At 46.5% G+C, this 23,469-nt stretch overlaps 1 protein-coding gene across 1 annotated transcript in view; it reads right to left on the bottom strand.

The window, feature by feature from the left end:
* Positions 1 to 23,085, bottom strand: part of GDF11 (growth differentiation factor 11) — a 506,604-nt gene extending 483,519 nt beyond the window's left edge. Inside the window, exon 1 of the mRNA XM_069230610.1 lies at positions 22,355 to 23,085. Within this exon, the coding sequence (XP_069086711.1) occupies positions 22,355 to 22,754 (400 nt within the window). The 5' untranslated portion in view covers positions 22,755 to 23,085. The remainder of the gene's footprint in view (positions 1 to 22,354) is intronic.
* Positions 23,086 to 23,469: the final 384 nt, after the last annotated feature.

The raw sequence follows: 23,469 nt of genomic DNA, 5'->3' as shown, positions 1-23,469 counted from the left end.
CACAGCGGAGTACTTTGCTTTAGAGAAACATGACATACGTCTGTGCCGTAGCTAATTTCAAATCTTGCGATGAGATATGAAAATCAAGCACTTAGAAGTCAAGCATAAAACGGCTGAAGTAATCCTTGTGTACAAGAAGCCATCACAGGCTTCTGAGAGGGAGGCCAGAAACTGAATTTCTTGAACTCTTCAGTGGCTCAATACGTTCACTTAAAGTCACCTGAAGCTAGCTATCTGTTAGTAACTGTTAGTATCTGTTAGTAACACTGCTTTGATTGCGGAAATATTTTTTTTTTAAATGTTTATGGTGAGAGAGTTTTCTTGCAAAAACTTTTTTGCAACAGAATTCTTCGACTAAATGTGTTTTAAAAGATATTCTACTATACACCTAGCTTTAGCAACAATTTATTGGATTTAGCCATTATATCTATAAACATGTATCCATTTATTTTTTAATCGTAGAAAAGTTTATCATGTTTGGGATAGTAAAAAAAAACTTCATGAAGTTAGAAAGAGAAAACCTCTGCAACCTCAAACACCCTTTAGTTAAATTTCCCATGTTATTGACTTGTAAAAATATTTTGCGTTTTTGTGATATTATGTCCATACAGAAGGCCACTTGCGCTGACATGCAATTTGATTGAGTGACTTATTTATTAAACAATTTATTCATATGACCACTAATCAAAAACATGTCACACGTGCTCTCATAAAGAAAACCAAGAAAATGGACCACACTCACTGGGAAGCGTCCATGCCATGGCTCCTCACTTAGTAAAGCCATATGTATAGAAAACCTCTTATCTCTTCCCATGTGGGTTAACAGAAAAGGGGCTCAGCAACCCCTTTCAAACAGAAGAATAGCCAAGGCACTCGGGTAAGCGTCAATGCATGCAGACAGAGGATTCTGGGCATCAATCGTGGGGCCTGGGTTGTCTGCTTCTGGGTTCATGGGACATATACTAATATTGTTCTGTAAACTGGGTCAAGTAAAACCCTTAAGCACCTGCATATCTGTGTAGGGAGGTCGTGCAGGCACAGCTTCGTGCAGAGGAACTGTGGAGTGGTTGAGCTTAGCACTCAACAATCAACTAACTGCAATGCTTAATTTGTACAATAATAAGTGCTGGTGCTCAAAGTGCTGCTCAGAAACCTGCGGCGGCACTGTTGCGCCGAGTAGCACGCTGCTTGGTCTTAAGTCGACCTCAGGACACTTTAATGCACCGCCAGACTAAGGGGGACACAGAAAACTGAAAGTGTTCTGAACGCACCATGAAATGCAGACAATGCCAGTGGGTTGCAGAACAGGTACATGATCTGAAGGAGGAGGGCAGGACAGGTAGGTACATTTATTTTTAATAATATATACTGGGCCCATTGCACAAGGGAGAAAAATGAATTAGCCCCAACCCTGTTAAGTAAGTGCCGGTGCTAAGCAATGGAAACCACCAACACAAATTAAGCATTGACTAACTGATGCAATGACACAATGTTCAGTCCAGGGCTCATCTTTTCATGAAAGAAAGTACTGCTGTACAAAGTACTACACAGTGCAATGGCTTGAAGACGTTAGTGACCCTGGATGGAATTGGTATTCATGTCGTTACACTCTCCCCAACACCTTTGTACATATCATTTCCCAGGTGGCTCCCTATTCATGGAGTCCTACTCACTCTAGGAAATCAGATTATATTGTGAATCGAGCGCAGGCACAGCATTTTTTAGGATCACAGTCAAACATGCATTCAGTGTTCCATTTTACTACCTGGAGATATTGGGATCGCACATTTAAGTCCTCCATCATCCCTTGCAGACTCAGGAGGCCCTCCCATCCTTCTACTGCAGGGGCTGCGGTGAGCCACATGTTCACTTGGCCCCACAGGTAAGCCAAGAGCATGGTCCATCTGTCTACATGCCCATTCAGTCTCAAACCTTTGAGCCTGCTGCAGTGACACAGGTGCAGACACAGACTTAACAGTGTCCCATGATGCATCCCCCACTAGGTGGAGTAGAATCCCAACACAGATTGGTCCAACAGTGGTCACTGTAGTTGCAGTCCCGATTGGACTAGAGGTAGGTGAGGCTTGACTGAGCCTTTGATGAACACGGTAGCTGCAACTCCCATCTAGGCCTATGCAATCACAGTAGCAGTCCCTATCCAGGCCTATGATGACCACCCAGTTGCAAGTCCTGACTGAGACTATGGCGATTGTGCAGATGCAGCCCCAAAAGGGCTTATGATGACCACAGCAGTTTCGGTTCCCATAAGCAACCAGGAAGAGATTGGGGGCCACCTTACACATGGAACCTCCCTAGCTTGTTCTTATGCAGACAGATCTCTCTGCAAGTGTAACAGCCCAGAGAGACATGCTGGGGCTCTCTCCTCCTGGACATTTTCTCTACCTGCAGATCCGAGCAGACTTTCCCTCTGTCAGCGGGTAGGCATTCAGATGCTTCAGGGTAGTTTCACAGCTCCTCCAGCCAAACATGCAGACTTTAGGTGATGCCCCTTTGTGTCTGGGAGTCTGACAGCAGTACTTTGAGTACTCTGCGGGGCATTCTCCTCCCGGCTTATAAGGGTCTTTGAAATGGAACAAAGTGGAGTGGTTTGGATCCTACTTTTGAACACAACTTTTAGTCAGGGTATGTGGATCCAGTGCCTCAAACTTTCTACCAGGTTTGGGGTGGTTCTTTTAAGTGTCCTCCTCGGGCTGTGCTCTAAGGCTACGTTCCAAACACAACCTTGTGGAGATTGATACTTCTCACTGCAGGTAGCACTGTGTCTGTATCCAAACTGAACTACCCCCAAAAGAGACATAATAAGGTTAAAGATTTCTGAATCCGCCATTCACCAGCCCAAATGAAGGAGTAATAGGGGAAAGACAAAAGGGCAGGCCAGACCTAGAAACTTCCTCACCTCTTATAACAATAGACTGCAGTTCCACCCATCACCTCTATCATCCTTGTGGAATTTCTAAAGATAGCCCTGTCTTTATCCTTCTTTACTTCAGTATTTGCATCTTCCCCCTTCATGAACATGGATGCATGCAACGCACTTTCACTGACTGGTAGCACAGCCCTTATCTTCTATTTTAGACTATGCCAGGCACATCCAAAATGGGATCCCACTGACATTCGTTACTCAGACTCACTCGCACAAAAACTTGATAACCACACGTGTAATACACACTATGGGGCTCATTCCGAGTCCGGCGCCGCCGGCCGGGCGAAAACCGCCCAAAGACCGCACCGCGGTCAAATGACCGCAGGGGTCATTTTGACTTTCCCACTGGGCCGGCGGGCGATCTCCAGAAGATCGCTCGCCGGCCCAGCGGGAAAGCCCCTGCAACGAGGAAGCCGGCTCCGAATGGAGCCGGCAGAGTTGCAGGGGTGCGACGGGTGCAGTAGCACCCGTGGTGATTTTCACTGTCTGCATAGCAGACAGTGAAAATCATGGTGGGGCCCTGTTAGGGGGCCCCTACACTGCCCATGCCAGTGGCATGGGAAGTGCAGGGGCCCCCAGGGGCCCCACGACACCCGTTCCCGCCATCCTGTGCCTGGCGGGTTTTACCGCCAGGAACAGGCTGGCGGGAAGGGGGTCGGAATCCCCATGGCGGCGCTGCAAGCAGCGCCGCCATGGAGGATTCCCTGGGCCAGGGGAAAACCGGCGGGAAACCGCCGGTTCCCCTTTTCTGAACGCGGCTTTACCGCCGCGGTCAGAATAGCCCTGGAAGCACCGCCAGCCTGTTGGCGGTGCTTCCGTTGCCCTCCAGCCTGGCGGTTTCAAACCGCCAGGGTCGGAATGAGGGCCTATATGTGTGGATGCACTTGACATGCACAAGGGATGCCAATGGAAAGGTCTGGGCAAACACATGTAGCAGAATTTTACTGAAGTGGGCCTGAAGGTCTCATTTCCTAGTGACACAGGCAAAAAGATCTTGTCAAATATTGATCTCTTCTGAAAATATAGTATGCTGCCACTACTGTTTTATGTGCTATACCTAGGACAGGAGCGTAGCTCACTGCCCATAATAATAAGGGACAGGCCTAGGCCTATACATACATACTACATTAGGGTCACACAAGGACCAAAATTATTATATATATATATATATATATATATATATATATATATATATATATATATATAAATTACCTAGTGGCAGTCGCCATTAAGTAGTTACAGTTAGGATCAAATTTCCATTGAAAAAGTGTTTTTTGACTTGCCTATATCTTTGGCATTGTTTGACGAATATTCACTCAAAACTTTCCAAAAAAGTGGCCCGGTGATTATTAGTGCATATAGAAAGTTTCGGGGTGAGCCGGCAAATGGGGGCGAGCAAAAGGGGGCTCAAAAAAAGTTGCTTTTGTATGTGAATTCACACAGGATCTGTCAACACGTCTACAGCCTGAACCGCTGGACAGAACTACACCGAATTTGGCAGAAAGCAAGCTCTCGGTACGCAGATTGTGCTTTTTGTTAATTGGTGTAAATCCATTCATTAGTTTTTGTGAAATTTAGGGAAATTCAAATTTTTATATCTCTGGCTACAAAGTATTCGCAAACAAAAACGAGCTCCTTCAGAGAAAATCACAGCTCTGATTGGCTGCCAACACCTCAAACCAGAAAGTGTTGGTGAGTCCCAACAAAAGAGTAAAAAGAAAAAGAAAAACGGGCAGGGTAGAGACACCCTGACCCTGTAGCACTGGAGGGACACCCCCAGAGCAAAAACACATAATTTTTATTATTTTTTTTGCAGTGAGTTTGCGATATTTGAAGCAAAACTTTAAAAAAAAACAAGCACAGGCTCCCACACTTGTTTTTTTGTATAGGCCCCCAGGTGGGCCTTGTCCTAGGGGCATTAACAATTTGGGGTGCAGGGCCTCCTCGCCCCCCCTCCGCACCACGGACCACCTCCTCCCCAGAGCTTTCATTTTTGAATATGCGGTGGGGGAGGATATTCCCCGCGCTGACCAGGGGACCACCACCTCCTGAGGGGTTTCATTTTTATCTATGCAGAGGGGCCAGCGCCTCCCCCACTGCCCTGGGGACTGCCACCTCCCCAGGGCTTTCATCTTTATTTATTGGGGCATGAGGCACCCGCTGCCCTGGGGACAACCACCTCCGCAGGGCTCCCGTTTTCATCTATGTGGGGAGGGGCACGGCCCCACCGCTGCCTTGGGGACCACCAGATCCCCAAGGCTTTCGTAATTATATATGCAGGGCGGCACGAGGTCCCCACTGCCCTGGGGACCACCACCTCCCCAGGGCTTTCCTTTATGAATATGCGGGGGGCCTGAGGCCCCCGGGCTGCCCTGGGGACTGCCACCTCACCAGGGCTTTCCTTTTAAAATATGGGGGGTGGACCCCTCCTTCCCTGGGGACTGCCACCTTGCCAGAGCTTTCCTTTTAAAATAGGCAGGGGGCCCGCGGACCCCCACTGCCCTAGTTACCACCACCTCCGTAGGGGTTTCATTTTTATCTATGCCTGGGGGCCCACGCCTCTCCCAATGCCCTGAGGACTGCCACCCCCCCAGGGCTTTCATCTTTATTTAAGGGCATGAGCCCCCCTCCGGGGACTGCCACCTTCTCAGGGCTTTCATTTCTATCTATAAGGGCAGGGGCACAGCCAAATCGCTGCCCTGGGGACCACCACCTCCCCAGGGCTTTCATCATTACATATGCAGAGGAGCCCGAGGCCCCCCCGCTGCCCTGGGGACCACCACCTCCCCAGGGCTTTCCTTTATGATTATGCGGGGGCCCGTGCCCCCCGCTGCCCTGGGGACTGCCACCTTACCAGAGCTTTCCTTTTAAAATATGGGGGCAGGGGCAGGGGCTGGCCCCCTCCTGCCCTGGGGACCGCCACCTTCCCAGAGCTTTCCTTTTAAAATAGGCAGGTGGCCCATGGACCCCCACTGCCCTGGGGACCACCACCCCCCAGGGCAAGTATTTGAAAAAAGAAAGCCCTGGTGACCACCAGCCCCCAGGGCTATGTCCTTGTTGGAGGGGGGGGGGGGCTGCGCGGCTCCCCTCATGGAGCCACTGATGGCCCTCAGGACCACCACCTCCGAGGGCCGGCTCCTGCTATGTCCTGGGGTGCCACAGCAAACTATTCAGGTTTTGTCAGTGGGACCTGTAAAGCAGGTCCCGCTGTCAAACTCTGAAGCTTTCATCTCTGTCCCCTGCACATGTGTCAAAGCAGCTTCCTGCTTGCTAAAGCACTGGCACCACGAGGGAAGCTTTAGCCTGTAAAGGGCTTTTTAATAAGAAATGTAATAAAAAAAAGAAAAGAAAATAAATAGATCAGTAGGCAAGCTCCTTCGCAGATCCAGAAAGCCCATAAAGGGCTAAAAGAACAAGTTACTTACCTTCAGTAATGCTTTTTCTGGTGGATACTGTAGCTACCTGTGGATTCCTCACCTTATGAATTCTCCCGATGCGCCAGCATTTGACTGAAACTTTCTTCCCAGCTACTCTTCACGCCGACGAGGACGTCACAAATGCATGGCTCTGCATGCGACTCCGCCTGACATCATTGTGGCAATAAGAGGTCCTCGCTGGCGTGCTGATGTCAGTTTCACCCTTTTTTTTTTTTAACATGTCTTTGAGGCGAACAGGTGAAAACCGACCTCACGAAAGTACATATATATATATATATATTCCAATTCGGATATAATACAAGTACAACATTTATTCATATAAAAAATAATCAAAACGTATATACATTTATAATAAAGAAGTCTCGGTATATCCAGACTGGCAACAGGGATGCGGGTGGGTATGTGAGGAATCCACAGGTAGCTACTGTATCCACCAGAAAAAGCATTACCGAAGGTAAGTAACTTGTTCTTCTGATGGATACAACTACCTGTGGATTCCTCACCTTATGAATACAGTCCCAAAACTGTACCGCACTCCGAGGTGGGTGCCTGACCGGTCACACCAAGAAATCCTGCAACACAGAACGTGCAAAATGGCCGTCCCTCCTAATTTCCGAATCCAAGCAATAATGCTTCGCAAAAGTATGGAGGGAAGCCCACATTGCTGCCTTACAAACATCCACTACAGGAACAACTCTAGCCAAAGCCAAAGTGGCAGACTTAGCCCTGGTGGAATGAGCTCTAATACCCTCAGGAGGAACCTTCTTTGCCAATAAATAACAGATCTTAATGCAAAGAATGACCCACCTGGATATGGTCCTTCTATGGACAGCTCTGCCTTTCATCTTGCCCACATATCCAACAAAGAGTTGGTCTTCCAAACAAAAGTTCTTTGTTCTTTCAACATAGAAACGGAGAGCCCTTCTTGGGTCTAATCAATGGAGTCTTTCTTCCTCTTTTGAAGGGTGAGGAGGAGGATAGAAGGATGAAGGAGTAATAGACTGCCCCATATGGAAAGGAGTGACAACTTTAGGAAGGAAAGCCGCCCTGGTTCTCAGCACCACTTTGTCAGGATAGAATGACGTAAAGGGAGGTTTGACACTAAGAGCCAGAAGCTCACTCACACGTAATAGCAACAAGGAAAACTGTCTTTAAGACCAACGACCTTAAAGAACAAGAATGTCTAGGTTCAAACGGTGAACCCATTAAAAACCTCAAAACCAGACGGAGTGGAAGTAAACTTATTATTAGGCCTTTCAAGAACCTAAAAAGTATAGGCGATTTGTACAAGGAAGGTTGATCAGGAAGGCTCAGAAAGGCCGATAGCACTGATAAATAGTCCTTGACAGTCAAAACTGCACAACCCTTCTGTGCTAAAGTAAAGGCAAACATCAGACAAATGGGCTTTCAAGGGATCAATTCGTCTCTCTCCACACCAAGTCACAAATTTCGCCCATCTGCCGGCATAAACAGTCTTGGTGGAGTGTTGCCTGGCCAATAAGGTAACATCCACCACTTCTGGCGGGAGAGAAAAGGAACTCAGATTGCCCTGTTCAATCTCCAAGTATGTAGGTGCAGGCTCTGGAGGTGGGGGTGTAGAACCTGCCCCTGCGACTGCGAGAGGAGATCTGCCCTGAGAGGGAGACGGAGTGGACGGCACAGTGAGAGTTGGAGAACGTCTGTGTACCACACCCTTCTCGGCCAATCCGGAACTATTAAAATGACTTGAGCCCGATCTTGGTGAATCTTCCTCAGAACCCGAGGAATCAAGGGTATGGGGAAACACATAAAGTAACTGGTCGCACCAAGACATCTGAATGCATCCCCCAAAGCTCCTTGCACCGGATACTGGACACTGCAGAACGACGGGCAGCGCGTGTTGTCCAGAGTGGCAAACAGGACTATCTGTGGACAACCCCACATCCTGAAGATGTGAAGGACCAGATCCGGATGGAGATGCCACTCGTGATCGGCAGAGAAATGCCGACTGAGACCGTCCGCACTTACGTTGAGAACTCCGGCCAGATGGTTTGCTACTATGCAAATCCGATGGTCCTGTGCCCAGGACCAGTGCCGCTGAGCCTCTCTGCAGAGAAGGTGCGACCCTACACCTCCCTGCTTGTTGACGTACCATATTGCGGTAGTGTTGTCCGTCAAGACTTGGACTGACTGAATGCGAAGGGACGGGAGGAAGGCCTAGAGAGCCAGACATTTCTTGCGCAATTCTAACAGATTGATGTGAAACATCTGTTCCACTGGAGAAAAAACGACAACCTTTGATCTCCCGGTCCCGCAGATGAGCACTCCACCCTAGAGTGGAAGCATCCGTTATGAGCGTAGCCACTGGAGGTGGTAGAGCAAACAGCCTTCCTTGGGAAAGGTTGCCGTCCACAGCCCACCATCTTAGATTCTTTGCAGTGTCTCTGGACATCGTTATCGACTCTTCGAGATCCCCTTTGTGTTGAAACTACTGCTTGCGGAGGCACCATTGGAGAGCCCTCATGTGCCAACGTGCATAAGCGACCAACAGAATACAAGAAGCAAACAGACCCAGCAGACGCAGGACTTGAGGACTGGAACAACTGCTGCATTTTGAAACACTGGAATCAACGCCTGAATGTCCTGGATCCGCTGAGGTGGAGGATAGGCCCGATTCAATGTTGTATCCAGTACTGCCCCTATGAACAGGAGGTGTTGAGAGGGCTTCAGGTGAGACTTGGGTACATTTCCTGTAAAGCCCAGACTGAACAACAACTGCGTTGTCATTTGGAGGTGATGCAGCACAAGCTCTGGGGTCTTGGCTTTGATCAGCCAATCATCCAGGTAAGGGAATACCGATATTCCCTTCCTTCTGAGATTTGCTGCAATCACCGGCATCACCTTCGTAAAGACTCGAGTTGCGGAAGTAAGACCAAAAGGAAGGACCGCAAACTGGTAGTGTTGCGGCCCCACCACAAACTGGAGATACTTCCTGTGTGACTTGAGAATGGGGATATGAAAATAAGCATCCTGCAAGTCTACAGACACCATCCAATCCTCTTTGTTCAACGCCAGAAGCACCTGCCCTACAGTCAGCATCTTGAATTTCTCCTACTTGAGGAACCAATTCAAAATCCTCGGATCCAGGATATGTCTCAATCGACCATCCTCCTTGGGAATTAGGAAATATCTCGAATAGAATCCCTGACCCCTTTCCTACTCTGGAACCAACTCCACCGCGCCTTCTGATAAAAGGACTTGAACCTCCTGCTGAAGCGACAGGAGATGATCCTCTGAACAAAACAAAGGACGGGATGGGAGGAGGAAACTCCCGAAAGGGAAGGGCATACCCTTTCCCCACAATATTCAGTACCCAGGAGTCTGATGTGACTAACTCCCACTCGTGGAGAAAATGAAATAACCTTCCCCCTACGGGAGAAGCATGACTTAAAATGGATGGAAAACTAGGGCTGCTTTCCTTGTTGTGCTCCCCGAGAGGAAGAAGATGAGGCAGGGTTCTGCTGGGTGGATCCTTGCCTCCTAACCCTCCCCGCCCTCTAAAGGACCTATATGGAAGGTTGGCAGACTGTTGAGTCGTGGATTGAGGTCTTCCACGATAAGTGGCTCCACGGCCAAACCCCCTAAAACCTCCGAAAGGACCTGAAAGGAGTAGATGTGGAAGCTTGCAGTCCCAAAGACTTGGCCTTGGCCCTACTATCTTTGAAGCACTCTAAGGCAGAGTCTTCTTTGGCCGCAAACAACTTTTCTACGTCGAAAGGAAGGTCCAATAATGTTGTCTGGGCATCTGTTGAAAACCCAGAAGACCTTAACAACACATGTCTCCTGGTGGCAAATGAAGTACCCATCGCCTTGGCCACTGATTCCGTAGTGTCCAGACCAGACTGGATGATCTGTTTGGCCGCAGCTTCGGTGTCCGACGGGAGCTCATCGAACTGCCCCTGCATATCCTATGGCAAGTTAGGCACTACAGCTCTAGCCGTGTCCATCAGAGCGTGCACATACCTACCCAACACACAGGTAGCATTGACCGATTTTAGGGCCATACTGCAAGATGAGAAAGTCTTCGTAGCCGTCTGCTCCATCCTCTTGGACTCCCTGTCCGATGGAGTAACAGGAAAGGAACCTGGTGCAGATCAAGCCGAACAAGAAGCCTGGACCACCAAGCTCTGCGGAGTCGGATGCTGTGACAAAATCCAGGATCCCCCGGAGCAACCCTGTACCTTCTAGCAACAGTTCTGAACACAGCTGGTGATGTAACAGGCTTTCCCCAGACTTCTAAAACCTCTGTAAGAGCATTATTGAAGGGGAGCAAAGGCTCGGCTAAAGTAGAGGAAGGATGTAAGACTTCAGTCAAAATGTTTGTTTTAACTTAAGCAGCTGGCAATGGAAGGTCCAAAAAATCTGCAGCCTTCTTAATAACAGAATGGAAGGAAGCCGCCTCTTCTGTAAATTCCCCTGGGGATGAAAGATCCCACTCAGGGGAAGTGTCCAGCCCATTAACTGAGTCTAGGCCTTGAAATTCTCCCAAGGGCTCAGCAATCTCTCTCTTCCTCCAACAGCTGTCTCTGGTACTCTTGCTCTTCAAGAGCATCAGCGCTCCTCTCTGCGAACTTAACCTGGCCTCCAACCTCGGCGTCGACATGGAGTTAGCCGACGTTGACGAAGCCGGCTTCAAAACAAATGGGCGCGGAAAGGGAGAAGGAGATAAACTTTTTCCCGACCAGGATCCATCCGGCGCCAGAGTTGACTCCATCGGTGCCGTTGACATTTGAGGCACTGTCATCAGTGCTGTCTGCCTATGAGGCGATGTCAATGGCCCCATAGGCCTATGAGGTGATGTCATCGGCACCGAAACCGGCACCCTCATCCTGATAAAAAGGCACGAATGAAGCTGACTTGTATGGAGCCGGAGAGCCCAAGGAGAATGCCAGGGGGCCTGTGGGACCAGCCGGTGCACCAGCAGGGGCCATAGCCTTATTGAAGATACTGAACATGGCATTCAGAAATGCTGCTGGATCCACTCCTGGAGTCGGGAAGGCAGGAAACCTTGTATCTTCATGCGGCGCTTGGGTCACCGACTCTTGAACCCCAGGTTAAAAGTGAGGACTCGCTGGGGACTCAACCACCTCGATGAGCAATGGCACCGGCGAAGCCTGAGGACTTTGAGTCTCGGGAGTTACAGTGGGCCTAACCTCCCATGCCGTACGAGATGGAGACCGAGATTGAGACCGACCTCTAGAAGAACGACGTTGAGAGTCGTGTCCGCACTGCTTTTTATGTGACTTATGGTATGACGAGTCTCTAGTCTTAGACCTTCGATGACCTCTGTGTCCTTTCTTCGCTTTAGCTAAAAAGAGTTTAGCCTCTCTTTCCTTCAGCGCCTTCGGATTCATCCTTTGGCAGGACACGCACTCTTCTACATCGTGGTCCGAACTGAGACACCATAAGCAATCATCGTGAGGGTCCATGACAGGCATACGACCCCCGCACCCACAACAAGGTTTAAACCCTGACTTCTTAGGAGGAGACATTGTAACAAGTACAATAAGACACCTTTGAAACAGTAGCCTCTCACGAGCTAGGAGAAAACCATTAGCGTTGAAGGCACGGAAAAAAAGGGAAGTGACGTCTGCATGCCGACGAGGACCTCTTACTGCCACAATGACATCAGACTGAGTCGCATGCGGAGCCGTGCAATTGTGACGTCCTCGTCGATGTGAAGAGCTGGGAAGAAAGTTTCCGTTGAATGCTGGCGCATCGGGAGAATTCATAAGGTGAGGAATCCACAGGTAGTTGTATCCATCAGAAAAAATAAATAATAAAAAAAACATTGCTCAGCGTAAAGTTGGGGGTTCGAATCCAGGTGTACTCATTCCATTTTTTTTTAATAAGAAACAAATTATTGTATTTAAAAAAAAAAACATTTTTTATTTCAAATTGGAGACAAATAACTCATTCTAAGTATATCAGACATCAACGGCTAAAAAACACTATCTCTGTCTCGCTCACTTTCTTTCTCTCTCTCTGTCTCTCTTTCAATCAATTCTCCCACTCACACAACCCACTCAGACACTTATGCACCCACTCATAGACCCACTCAGACACTCAAGCACTCACTCACAGACCCATTCAGACACTCATGCACCCCACATACACACCCACTCAGACCCACATGCACTCACTCACAGACCCAGTCAGACCCTCAAACACCCATTCAGACCCACTCAGACAGTTACGCACCCACTCACACACCCACTCAGTCCGCCAGACACAGACACACAAACCCATAGCTCCTACTTCACCAAGAAAATCAAGCTGGACTTAAAAGTACAGCTATGGAAATCTCTATGGCAGCTGCCACCACATCTAACGGCCTTCCTGGATGAGGAATCCAACACATCCTTGAATAAAAATGATTGTGACGCATCCTCTTACAGCTTTTCCAACATTTAATCCCCCAGATTTGTACTTCATTTACTCCTAAATCCTCGTGGTAATTAGGCTATTGATTATTAAGCTCCACATCTTACAGTAATTTATAAGCGATGCTAAAAGCCAGCTTGACAAGTGCAGGGTTTATACACTCCAGGTCAGGGTGAAGGAATAAATGCGATGAAGCTTCCCTGGAAGACATGAAAAAACGTCTCCTAACAAACTGAGGAGGACAGATTTAAGCCCTGTGAAGACATCAGAGATCTTTTAATTCCAGAATGAATTGTACTTAAATAGAAAGAGGTGACTATAAAGTCAGAAAGCCATATACTCAACAAACAAATCGAAGGGACACGACAGCATTTCATGATCAACAAAAGGGTAATACCAACCATTTAAGACAATATTACAATGGGGACTCCACTGAGGAAGAAAATGGATCATTAGGGGAGAACGCTTTCTCATATACATGAAGTGGATGGTGTTGGGATGGATGAAGTGAAGGTATCTGGGATGAACAGGGTTGTGTTAGTACCAGTCCAGATCTGAGGATATAAACACACATAGAGGATTAGCAGGGAAACATTTCACTCATTTTAATGAATGGCAAACTGTTGTACACTAGAGTTCTTTTCTTTTATCTTCTCTTTAGTCTGTCTTTTTATTTGAGTGTGGTTCTGAACAGTTTCTATGCTGGAAACAATCACGGCAGACGTGGCTTGTGCTTGTGCAATTTCAACAACTGAATCCAAATGCTTTCTCACAGTTAATCACAAAAGTGATTCAGGAAGTCTGTTTCCTGCTTTGGCATGAACTCACTTTATTTGATGCAGTTTCTCCCATAAGGTCTGTTCCCTGGAGCTATGCTAGGACCAAAGAACTCACAAATACTCTCAGTTTTGCTGAGATAGTGCACACTCGGAGCAGAACCTTCATCTAGGTCTGCTTTCTTCTACTTTAAAAAAATTAATATGGTTCCATGGGAAACTATTATCAGATGCATGAACAACTGAGGCACTGCAGCTCTCAGTATTCCGATGCTGGAATAAATGTTCCATTGAGCTTTTGAATTAATCAGTGATGGTAGGGTGTGTTAGAATTCACTAGCACAGCACTATTTTAATTGTTTTCCCATGTCTGGCAGCACTAGCTCTGATCTTATTCATTCTATGCTTATGATTATGAGCTAAGCAGAAAGGATTGCAAGTAGGGATTTTGGAGGTGCAGACTACTGTAACAATTTATCGGCATTCTCATGTCTATCACGGTATAGAACATACAAGTGCATAATGTGAAGCTCATATATCAAACAAATGTGTACTCGGCTCTGTTCTGTTAATGTGGAGCTATAAAGTGCCACATACAGCATTAGACTGACTTCGGAACTCAGCTGAACAAGCTGCAAAACATCAGGGGAAACCGAGAATACCTGATAAACTAGTTAGGTCTATTCGGAAAGGTGTATTATATGGTCTCTCTCCTAAATATCAAGTACTTGTTTTTGTCAGTTAAGGGGCAAGGGGGAGCCTTCCACAACACTGCTTTTAATAGAGAAAATCCTCCCTCTAGAGCTCTATCTGATTGCTAGTAGAGGGATTGCTAATGAATGTCTAGTGGAAGAGTGCAGGGGCCTTCCTGTGATACATCGGATGTGCTTATTTTGTAAATGCCTAATGCTATCTCCAAAATATCATATGAGCCCTCAATGAAATTGAAAATGTTATACCCTTATTTAGATCGGACCACTACAGTGTGTGAAGGAATAACTGTAATGAATCATCAGTATGCAAATGTCCAGTTTCTATATAGAAATTACTGCAGATAATAGAGCATTTCTAAGTGTTCACAATTTTAACAAAAATGGTAAATGAATCACAGAAATATAAAGGGATTTGATAAGGATTATTTGTTTAGTTCCAATGGCGAAATAGTCTCCAAAATAGTATTCCTCGGAATTACTGCTTTATTTATCTTATACCCCTGTACCTCCCACCTCAAAGCACTGCACATGTGAATGATACAGATCTTCCAACCGTTTCCAAACAGAACAAAATATGCTAAGTAGGGCATCACTGGCTACCAACAACTAAAGAGAACGCACCAATCCAGAAAAATGACATAAGAGATATTTTGCCTGAGTCCTTTCCAGAATATTTATTGACATATTGTGTGATTAAATATCACCTGCCAAGCGAAACAAGACCTGTCAGGGCAAGGAATAGGTAAGATCACTAAATGAGAACAAAACACATTGGTGTGGAAGAATGATATGACATCACTTGAGTACAGCCAAAACAGTGCAGTAGAAAACATCACAAATTAGCACCTGTCATAACCAAACTAGGCGAAGAAAGTGGCAAGACATATCAACTGATCGTCATGAACTTGTCAACATTGTATTATAAATCACAGGAACCACAGAAATACATAAATATATGCCTTGGCGATGTCACATATCAAATTTCATCCCTCTCTCAGAATTAAATTAGGATAGTGATAAGTCCACAGAAAACATGACTCACATGAATAAAGTGAGTACATGGTCTGAAACTATTTCATCACAACTGAGTAATGTCACTGAAGGGTGGCATTAAAAGAGCTCAACTTTCATAACATACTGATTCGCAGTGAAGTTGTAAAAGATCACTCTCTCCTTCCTGACATCACAGCTGTCTTTAATCAATGCAAATCAAGGCAGAGAAACATTAACATGCTGTGGTTGGCTGCTGATAAATCGGGGTTTAGAAAGCGTGCCTTGTGCACAAACAAAACAAATTCTTCAAACTTACAGGGATGGGTTAATTTGCCTGTATAAATGGAATGCATTAAGATATTTCAAGAAAAGCTTCTTTCAAAGCATGAAAAAAATGCAAGTGGGATAAAACTGCAGAGTAAAATATATCAAGGAGAATCTTTGTTGAACTCTTTAAATCTGGGTCACCCGCCCCCTCAGATCCATCATCCCCTTTAAAGAAGGTAAACCAAAAGAATATGAAAAAGGTGAAAGACCTTAGCCCCGACTGGAGAGTCTGGCAAGACTTCCTTTCATTCCGTGCGTGTAAAGTGCCAGAATCGACACAGGGGTTATCCGATTAGAAATGCTTTCAGATGCATTCTTCTCCTCTGCCAAATGGATCCGGCCCATCTCCTCATGAAGCCATTACTAAGTGCAGAGCTCGGAAGCCTTTAGAGAGCTATCCATAGGGGGCTTGGTGCGCTGTTACAGAACATGGGAAACATTTAAAAAATGCACTAAAACAAAACCACCAATAAAGACTCCGAATTAAACAAAAATACCCAAATGGCGGAAGGTGAAACTACAGACGTGAGGTGACACAAACTCTTCTCCGTGCTCCTTTCTCAATAAAACAACGTGTAGAGAGAAAAGGAAGCAAACGATGTTTTTGTTTTAATTGGGGTGGCTTTAGTTTGCCCGAGAGCTCTGGAAGTATCGATAGTAGGTAAAAGATGCAGACGAAAACAAAGCACAGGCAAAAAGGGGTATTGTAGCAGAAAAGAGGCCAGAGAGAAAAAAGGGCAAGAGATATATTTATTACATATATCACAAAATGAATTGCCTCTTACAAATAAAAAGTGAAAGCGTAACGGTGGGTGAAGAAGACACAAATGAGTTATTTGGAGACGCAGTGAAGGATGCCTTTTGAGGCTCGGAGAAGAATGAAGGGGGCATTGACATATGAGGGATGAGATTTGTGAAGGTGTTGTTTTAAGAAGATGGCACCTGAGAGATGCGACAGAAGGAGGGGAAAGTAGGAAATGAGGAAACTGATTACTGAGACTGAACAGTAATTAAAAAGGAGGAGAATGAGTTGTGTGTATATATAGTCAATCAATTAAACTTACAATAACGAATAAAAACACTCATCAAAAATCTTAAGAAGATCCTATTGTAATCACAGCATTTATGCAAACCAGTGCTGGAACGGATCCTCTTTAGGCAACTGTTCATCCACAGTGTCCCTATTCTTACTCAATACTAACACCTTGCATAAAGCCTAACAGAGCGACACCAGACCTCAAAAAGCCTCTGTAAACATTTATCAGCTCTCTCTTTAGTATGTATTCTATCCCTGGGCACAACACGTGCAGCTCAACACCACATCAAGCTCATCTAAAGCTAAACATCAGAATGCTCCCACCTAAATTTCAATATTTATTTTCATATTCTACTAAATTTTTCAAAGCCACTATAATGTTTTGCACATGTAAATACATTACACATTCAGTATTGTAGCCAGTGCGTCAAAGATCCAAGTGCAAGGAAGGAAATTGGTCCCTTGCCTGCTGTTCGAATTGTAATATACAACAATAATCGGGGTTGAGTGGGTCCTTCAGGCCTCTAGGTGCTAGTGCCACTCTACCTGCTGCACCAATGGTAGCTACATTCCTGTATGCACTGTTAACTGAGAAACGTTTTAATGTGTATGCTTTTGATTTGTCTTTCTTCATGTTGAAGACACCCTGTTGTTAACCAGCCAGCATGTGTTTTGCCACATTGTGATGCACGTAGGCCTGGGACATTAGGTATTGATTCTCATGGGATGCTGAAGAGGTTATCTGCATTTATATTGTTGCTGCAATATTTTGAAGGATTAGTCCTACCTCACTGGTGGTGAAAGTTGTTATGTCAAGTGCTAGCTACTGAGGGATTTGTTACCGTCCCTTAATAATGGTTAAGCATATTTATTTAGAGACTTTGAGAATAGCTATACATCTTTAAGAAGGGTCTGTCTGCTATGTCGTACGAAAAATCTTTGCAAAAGTGCCGACCGTTCCTTGTTCGGGATTGGTTTGGTAACTACAGCCCTGTCAAATGAGAACCAGTACCAACCTGGCTTCAAACCACCCTGTCATGCCACTGACAGACCTCCTCCTCATCTGGTCCTCCACTGGCGCTCACAACAGAGGCATTATGGAACAATGATCATAACCATCATCGAAGTCTACTGATGAGACTTAGTTAATCGTCTCAAAGGTCTTTCAGCAGCCAAACAATACACGAGGAAGGAACCCACTAGGTGGTCTAAGGTTCTATAAACACACTAGTTCTGAGAAGTACTTTATTGTCACAAGCTAACACTACACATATCACATAAACAGCAATCTCTGAGTTCAGGGGTTTCCTGGAAGAAACGTGCTATTCCTTCTCTATGTCAATGAAATCTGGTCACCAATGGACTTGCCCTGAAAATCGACTACATTTTCTCACATGGACCCTGCATAAATATCAGTAGTAAGCACAAAGCAGCAGTTAAATATTCCATCCTCTCACACCCCACCCAATAACCATGTTGTAATACCCTTGGTTAAAGAACCTTCTTGTTCCCTACTCCTGGGCTATCACTGCCACAAATATGTGCCTTTATTTACTCGCCCCATGCCAGGCATTTTCCTTCAAACAGATGGTACCTGACTTCTGCTCCTCACCGTCTGTCACAGCTCGAACCTAGTAACACTTAGTAATGTTCATCTCTGATTGGAGGTCCACAATCATTCTCCATCATATCCTCAACTTAATATTTTTATGTAAATGCAATTGACCACTGCGCTTCCCTTCCCACGCATGCAGTTGGTCATGCACTCAATGCTTTAAATGAACCAGTACTGTCCGGTACTGAGTACCTGCACTTTTTTATTTTGAGGGGTAGAGTACCTGCAATTCTCATGAAAAACGTAAGATTGGACAGTACCGGCACTTCTCAGAATCAAGCAGGTACTCTGATACAGAGTGCCTGCACTTCTATTTTTCCATTTCAAGCACTGCTTGTATTCATCCAGATATGAACAAACTTCTTTAAGAGCCCACTTCATTGCCACTTGTGGTCTGGTGAGTATTCACTCCCAGTCAGTGGCCCACATTTACAAATCGGGGCAGGTTTGAATTTTTAAAGACACACTTATAGGTGTTTGTGTTTGCTGCAGGCAATACTTTTGGTAATTTCAGGGAAATCAGCAGAACAAACCGACCTACCCGGCCATAAAACAGCCACAAAAAAAACGGCCCATACAATGATCTATCAGACCATCCCCTCGCACTGCCTGATTGCCCTATAGGCCAGGCCAGTATTGGACCAAATGGTCCTAAAACACCAAAGGAAAGCACGCCACTTAATGGTATGTCATCTAGGAGTCTCAATTATTTAATAATCCTTAGCAAAAAGCAGGGAACGAAACGTGACGAGAGACAGCAAATAAGACAAGCGAGTGAGAGAAACAAAACTTGTAAAATGAATTGAAGGTTTTTGCAAACTGGCTGAAAGGGAACACAAGTGAGGGACGATGAGTCATCATAAAGCAGACTGCAGTAGCACGGTCGGAGCATGGATCCAGTCGCCAGAGCATACAGTGAGCATTGGACACGCCGCTGCATACAGAATATAGTTTTCTCTTGCCATCAGAGCATCAAGAGAAAGTTCAGGGAATGCAACCTCATAGAAGACAATGGCAGCCTCTGTCACCAGACTGCAGAGAGAATTCAGAAGCTTGAGTTGAAACCATGTATACTCATAAAACGAGGTGCATATTGTGCCATCAGCACATGCACTGGGAATTCAGGGCATGTTTTCAACAGAAGGCATGGGTGGCTTCTCACATCAGAGCATGCGGAGGAGATTCAAGGCATGCCAGAACATACACGAAAGGAGTTGCTCCTATCACCAGAACATGCAGAGGGCGTTCAGGCATAGGCATGCATCCTCATATGGGAAATGGGTGGCTTCGGGCATAAAAATATGCAGAGTATGGGGCATGCATTTTCATAGGAAGGAAGAGAAGTTCCTATCATCAGAACATACAGAGATGGTTCAATGCGTTCATCTTCATATGGAAGAAGGCTGGGTACTGTCCACAAACTCATGTAGGTGGCTTACGACATGGGTTCTCGTTCGGAAAACGATGGCTTTTCTCATCAAAACATTCAGATTGGGTGTTGGGAATGCAACACTATAAACAGCTAGACGGCTGTCTCTCGTCATCAGAAAATGCAAAGTGCTCAAGGCATGCATCAGTATAGGGAACAGTGTCAGCATGTGCCATCAACATGCAGAGGGGTTTAGGGCATGTATCCAAATAAGGGTCTGAGGCAGCTTTTTCCACTACGCAGAGAGTCTTTAAAGCATGCAGTCTTATGCATTCCACCAAGCAGGTTTAGAGTTCTTAACCATTACCACTATTTTTTCAACAGTGACAGAGGTCGAACATGCAGCATATACAGGCGCAACTGGGAAAGGATAAAGGGATACTCCTGACCTATCAACAGAGCAAGCAGTGGAGCATACAACCATGCACGGTCATGTTCACCTGTCACCACATCATACAATGAAGCCTGTAGAATGCAGCAGATGGTGAGAGTATATTCACAGCATGCAACCACACAATGAGGACGCTTTACCTTTCAGCAAAGCATGAAGTGAAACCTGCAGTCTGCACCTGCTAAACAAGGAGCTCATCTCCGATCAACAGGGAAGCAAGGATGGGCAATGCTGGAGGGCTCTATTCACTTGTTTTCACAAAGCTGTCAGCGCAGTCTGAGGGAAGTTTGCACGTATTAAAATGGTTTACAGTCAAGCCTGCGGCATGCACCCATGAACGGGAGGGGCGGAGTGCTCATCGCCTGTCAGCTGAGCAGGCATAGCACCACGCAGAGAAAAGCCACCTTAACTGCCTTTAAACCGTAAAACATGTAGAGAGCAGCAGGCAACCACTAAAGAGACTCACAGGGGCATGAAAGGCAGGATCGGACAACCAATCGTGCGAAAGAAGGAGCAAGCGCCGCCGAGTCGCACAGTAGCGAGGAACCGATAACCAGGTAAAGGAGAAGAGCGCTGCTCCTTCTGTCCCAGGCGCAAGCGGCGGGAGAAAAAGGGCGAAAGGAAGTGAAATTTGAGATGAAGCCTGGGAAAATGACACACAAATGAGTATCTATAACTAGATTCAGAAGTTTGTGTGAATATTTCAGACAGCCGAGACGCATGATAAAGTGTAGAGGGGCGTGGATACTATGGGTGTGATTGGAAGTTCAGATATAGAGCCTGACTGGCTGAATCAGAAGTCAAGCCCATAGGCTTATTACCATGCATGTTTTCTGTGACAGCAGTGCCCTCTGACGCGCACCACATCTGACAGCTCAAGAACGCTGGAGTGTTAGGATGTGTTTGTGTTACTGCTCCCTTTCCTCCAAGTAAACTTTGTGGAAGCGGGAGGGCATCTGCCATCACTGTCCAGTCAATTGGTGAGCAGTTCTGAACTCGGGGTGACCGCGGAAGTCTAATTCCCACCCGCCTTTAATTACAAGGTGTCTGCAAAACGCGAGATTTCTTTAGCCTTGTGCTAGTTTTAAACGTTCCAACGCCTTTCACCATTGCGGAATGCCCTTGACTGACAGGTATATCGAGCACTACCCCTTCCCTAAAAAAACAATGTAGACACGAATATTTAAAGTTCCTTATGTCGACTGCACTTTGATTGCTCTTCTACCAGCTCCGTCAAACGGCAAGTCACTAAAATGATTTCGCAACAGAGATGTGAAGGAGTGCTGTCCACGTACACCACCAAAGCAGCCCTACTAGGGCTCTGCCTGTCCAACATTGTTCAGGGACAAGCCCCGGGCTACGCCATCCATCTGTCTTTATTGAACCACAACCCCCCACTGCAGTGGGGCTGATCACATTTTCATCTTAACCCCTGAATGTGGTGCAACACTCGGTGAAACATTCTACGCAGAAGCAGATGCGACCGCCAGATGAGCCAATGTGACAATCTGACGCAGAGGTCTGAGGATGAAAGGAGTCACCAGTCCAAAAGCAGTCCAAAAGCAGTGGGAACCCAAGAGATGGCAAAGAAAGGTCTGAAGCATGAGCTCCTAAGAACATTTAAGCATTCTGAGAACACCTTGGCAGGGCCACGACAGCCTGCAGTGCTGCTCTCTCTCACTGTGCCAACCAAAACCCTTGCATTCTCGAAGGCAGTGGAGTTGTATTGCATCAAACAGTAAACCTAGCTCATCTCCTAACAAGGACAACAGACAGTAGGAATTGCTTTGCATCTGAGAACCACCCACAGGGCCATCGTGTTCGTTGAGAATACACAATTTATTGACATTTTTACTTCACACGTTTTTTGCAGGTTAGACAGCCCGCAGAATGTCGTGCGATCTCACTGATCGTCTACATATGTTCGGGTACGCTACAACAAAAACGCAGCACTTTCTACTGCGCCAAGACAAATTTTCACACACCGTGAGTGACACTTGTTTAACAGCCAAACCGGCGTGCTGGCACACATGGCAAAATACACAGTACAGAGAACCAGCGTGCTTCCTGGGCTGAACCTCTCATCGGAAATCAGGGTGTCACCTGAACGTTTACGCCGTTGCTCATCCTTTCATCCGCCTATATCACATAGCAAAAGTAATATGTAATGAATGGCAGCACTTAGAAACCCAACAGACAAGTCACTGTAATCCCCGCCAGTAATCACAAGAGCTGCGTGAGAGCTATCGATAACTAGCGGAGGCACTTACTTTCTTGGGCCATGCTGATGACAGTCTCCGTGGTGGCATGGTATTCGTCTTCCTCCAGGAAGTCGTCCTGTGGGAAGGAGTCCCCCTGGAAGTCGTGCAGGTCCAGGATCTGCTGCAGGGGGGGCGCCTTGGGCAGCAGCTGGTTCACCACCTCCCGGCTAATGTTTGGCGCTTCCTTCATCCTAAGCTTGCTCAGGATCTGCGACTTGATGCTTTCAAGCCGCATCTCCTTGCTGTGCTTCCTCCACTTACACACCGGGCAGCCCTGGTCCTCTCCTTCGGCTAGGGACTTCTCTTCCAGAGGGGACCCTTTGTCCAGTACGGGTTCGTCCCCTCCCCTGGAGAACTCCATAGACAGCACCAAGGCGCAGAGGAAGAAGGGGGATCGTTGCACCAACATTGCCCAACTGCGGCGCCACCCGCACCTCACTGCCTGCGTTACAGATCCAAATGTGTGCCGGTGCGAGTGACGAGCATCCAATGCGCTCTGGGCATGCGGGGCTCAGGGGTGAAGTTGGTAGAATACTATGGGGGATGTACAAGCAAATGGACTCTCCCCCTTTTTATATCCCAAGTGATCTCTGTTGTAAAAAGCCTTGATTGGTGGAGAAGGTAACAAAAGAGTCCTGGAAGGCCCTGTCACCAAGTTAAAAAAAAAAAAAGAGGGAGCGAGAGAGGGAAAAGGGAGCACGCCGAGAGTTTCGTGTATCACATTCCAGCTTCAGTTTCTCTGTGTCAGTTTTAAATGTGGGCACTTACTTTTGAACAAGGAGCTCGGGGGCGGAAGGGGGGTGGGAAGGGGGGGGGGGGGGGGTCTCGCAGCTCTTAAAGACACAAAGTCCCTTTTCTCCAGCCGGACTGGCCAGAGCGCACACCCCTTCTCTTTACTGTATGCTGAAATGCCCCTTTTTAAGGGCGCATCTGCTATCTGTAGCACAAAATAATCAAGAAAACACGCTAATAAATACACGTCGTATTGTAGGGTACGTGTTTAATTAACCTGTCGTTTGCACACGATTTTCATATCTTCAGACACAATCAAATTGAGTACTGAAATACGGAATAATAGTTACCTATCACCTAAGTGCCACTGAGGCACAGCGATGAGGACTGCC

Source organism: Pleurodeles waltl, chromosome 4_2 (genome assembly GCF_031143425.1).
Source record: "Pleurodeles waltl isolate 20211129_DDA chromosome 4_2, aPleWal1.hap1.20221129, whole genome shotgun sequence".
NCBI classification, from domain to species: Eukaryota; Metazoa; Chordata; class Amphibia; order Caudata; family Salamandridae; genus Pleurodeles; species Pleurodeles waltl.
The sequence above is the reverse complement of the archived record's forward strand: the minus strand, read 5'-3'. Positions and strand labels throughout refer to the sequence as shown.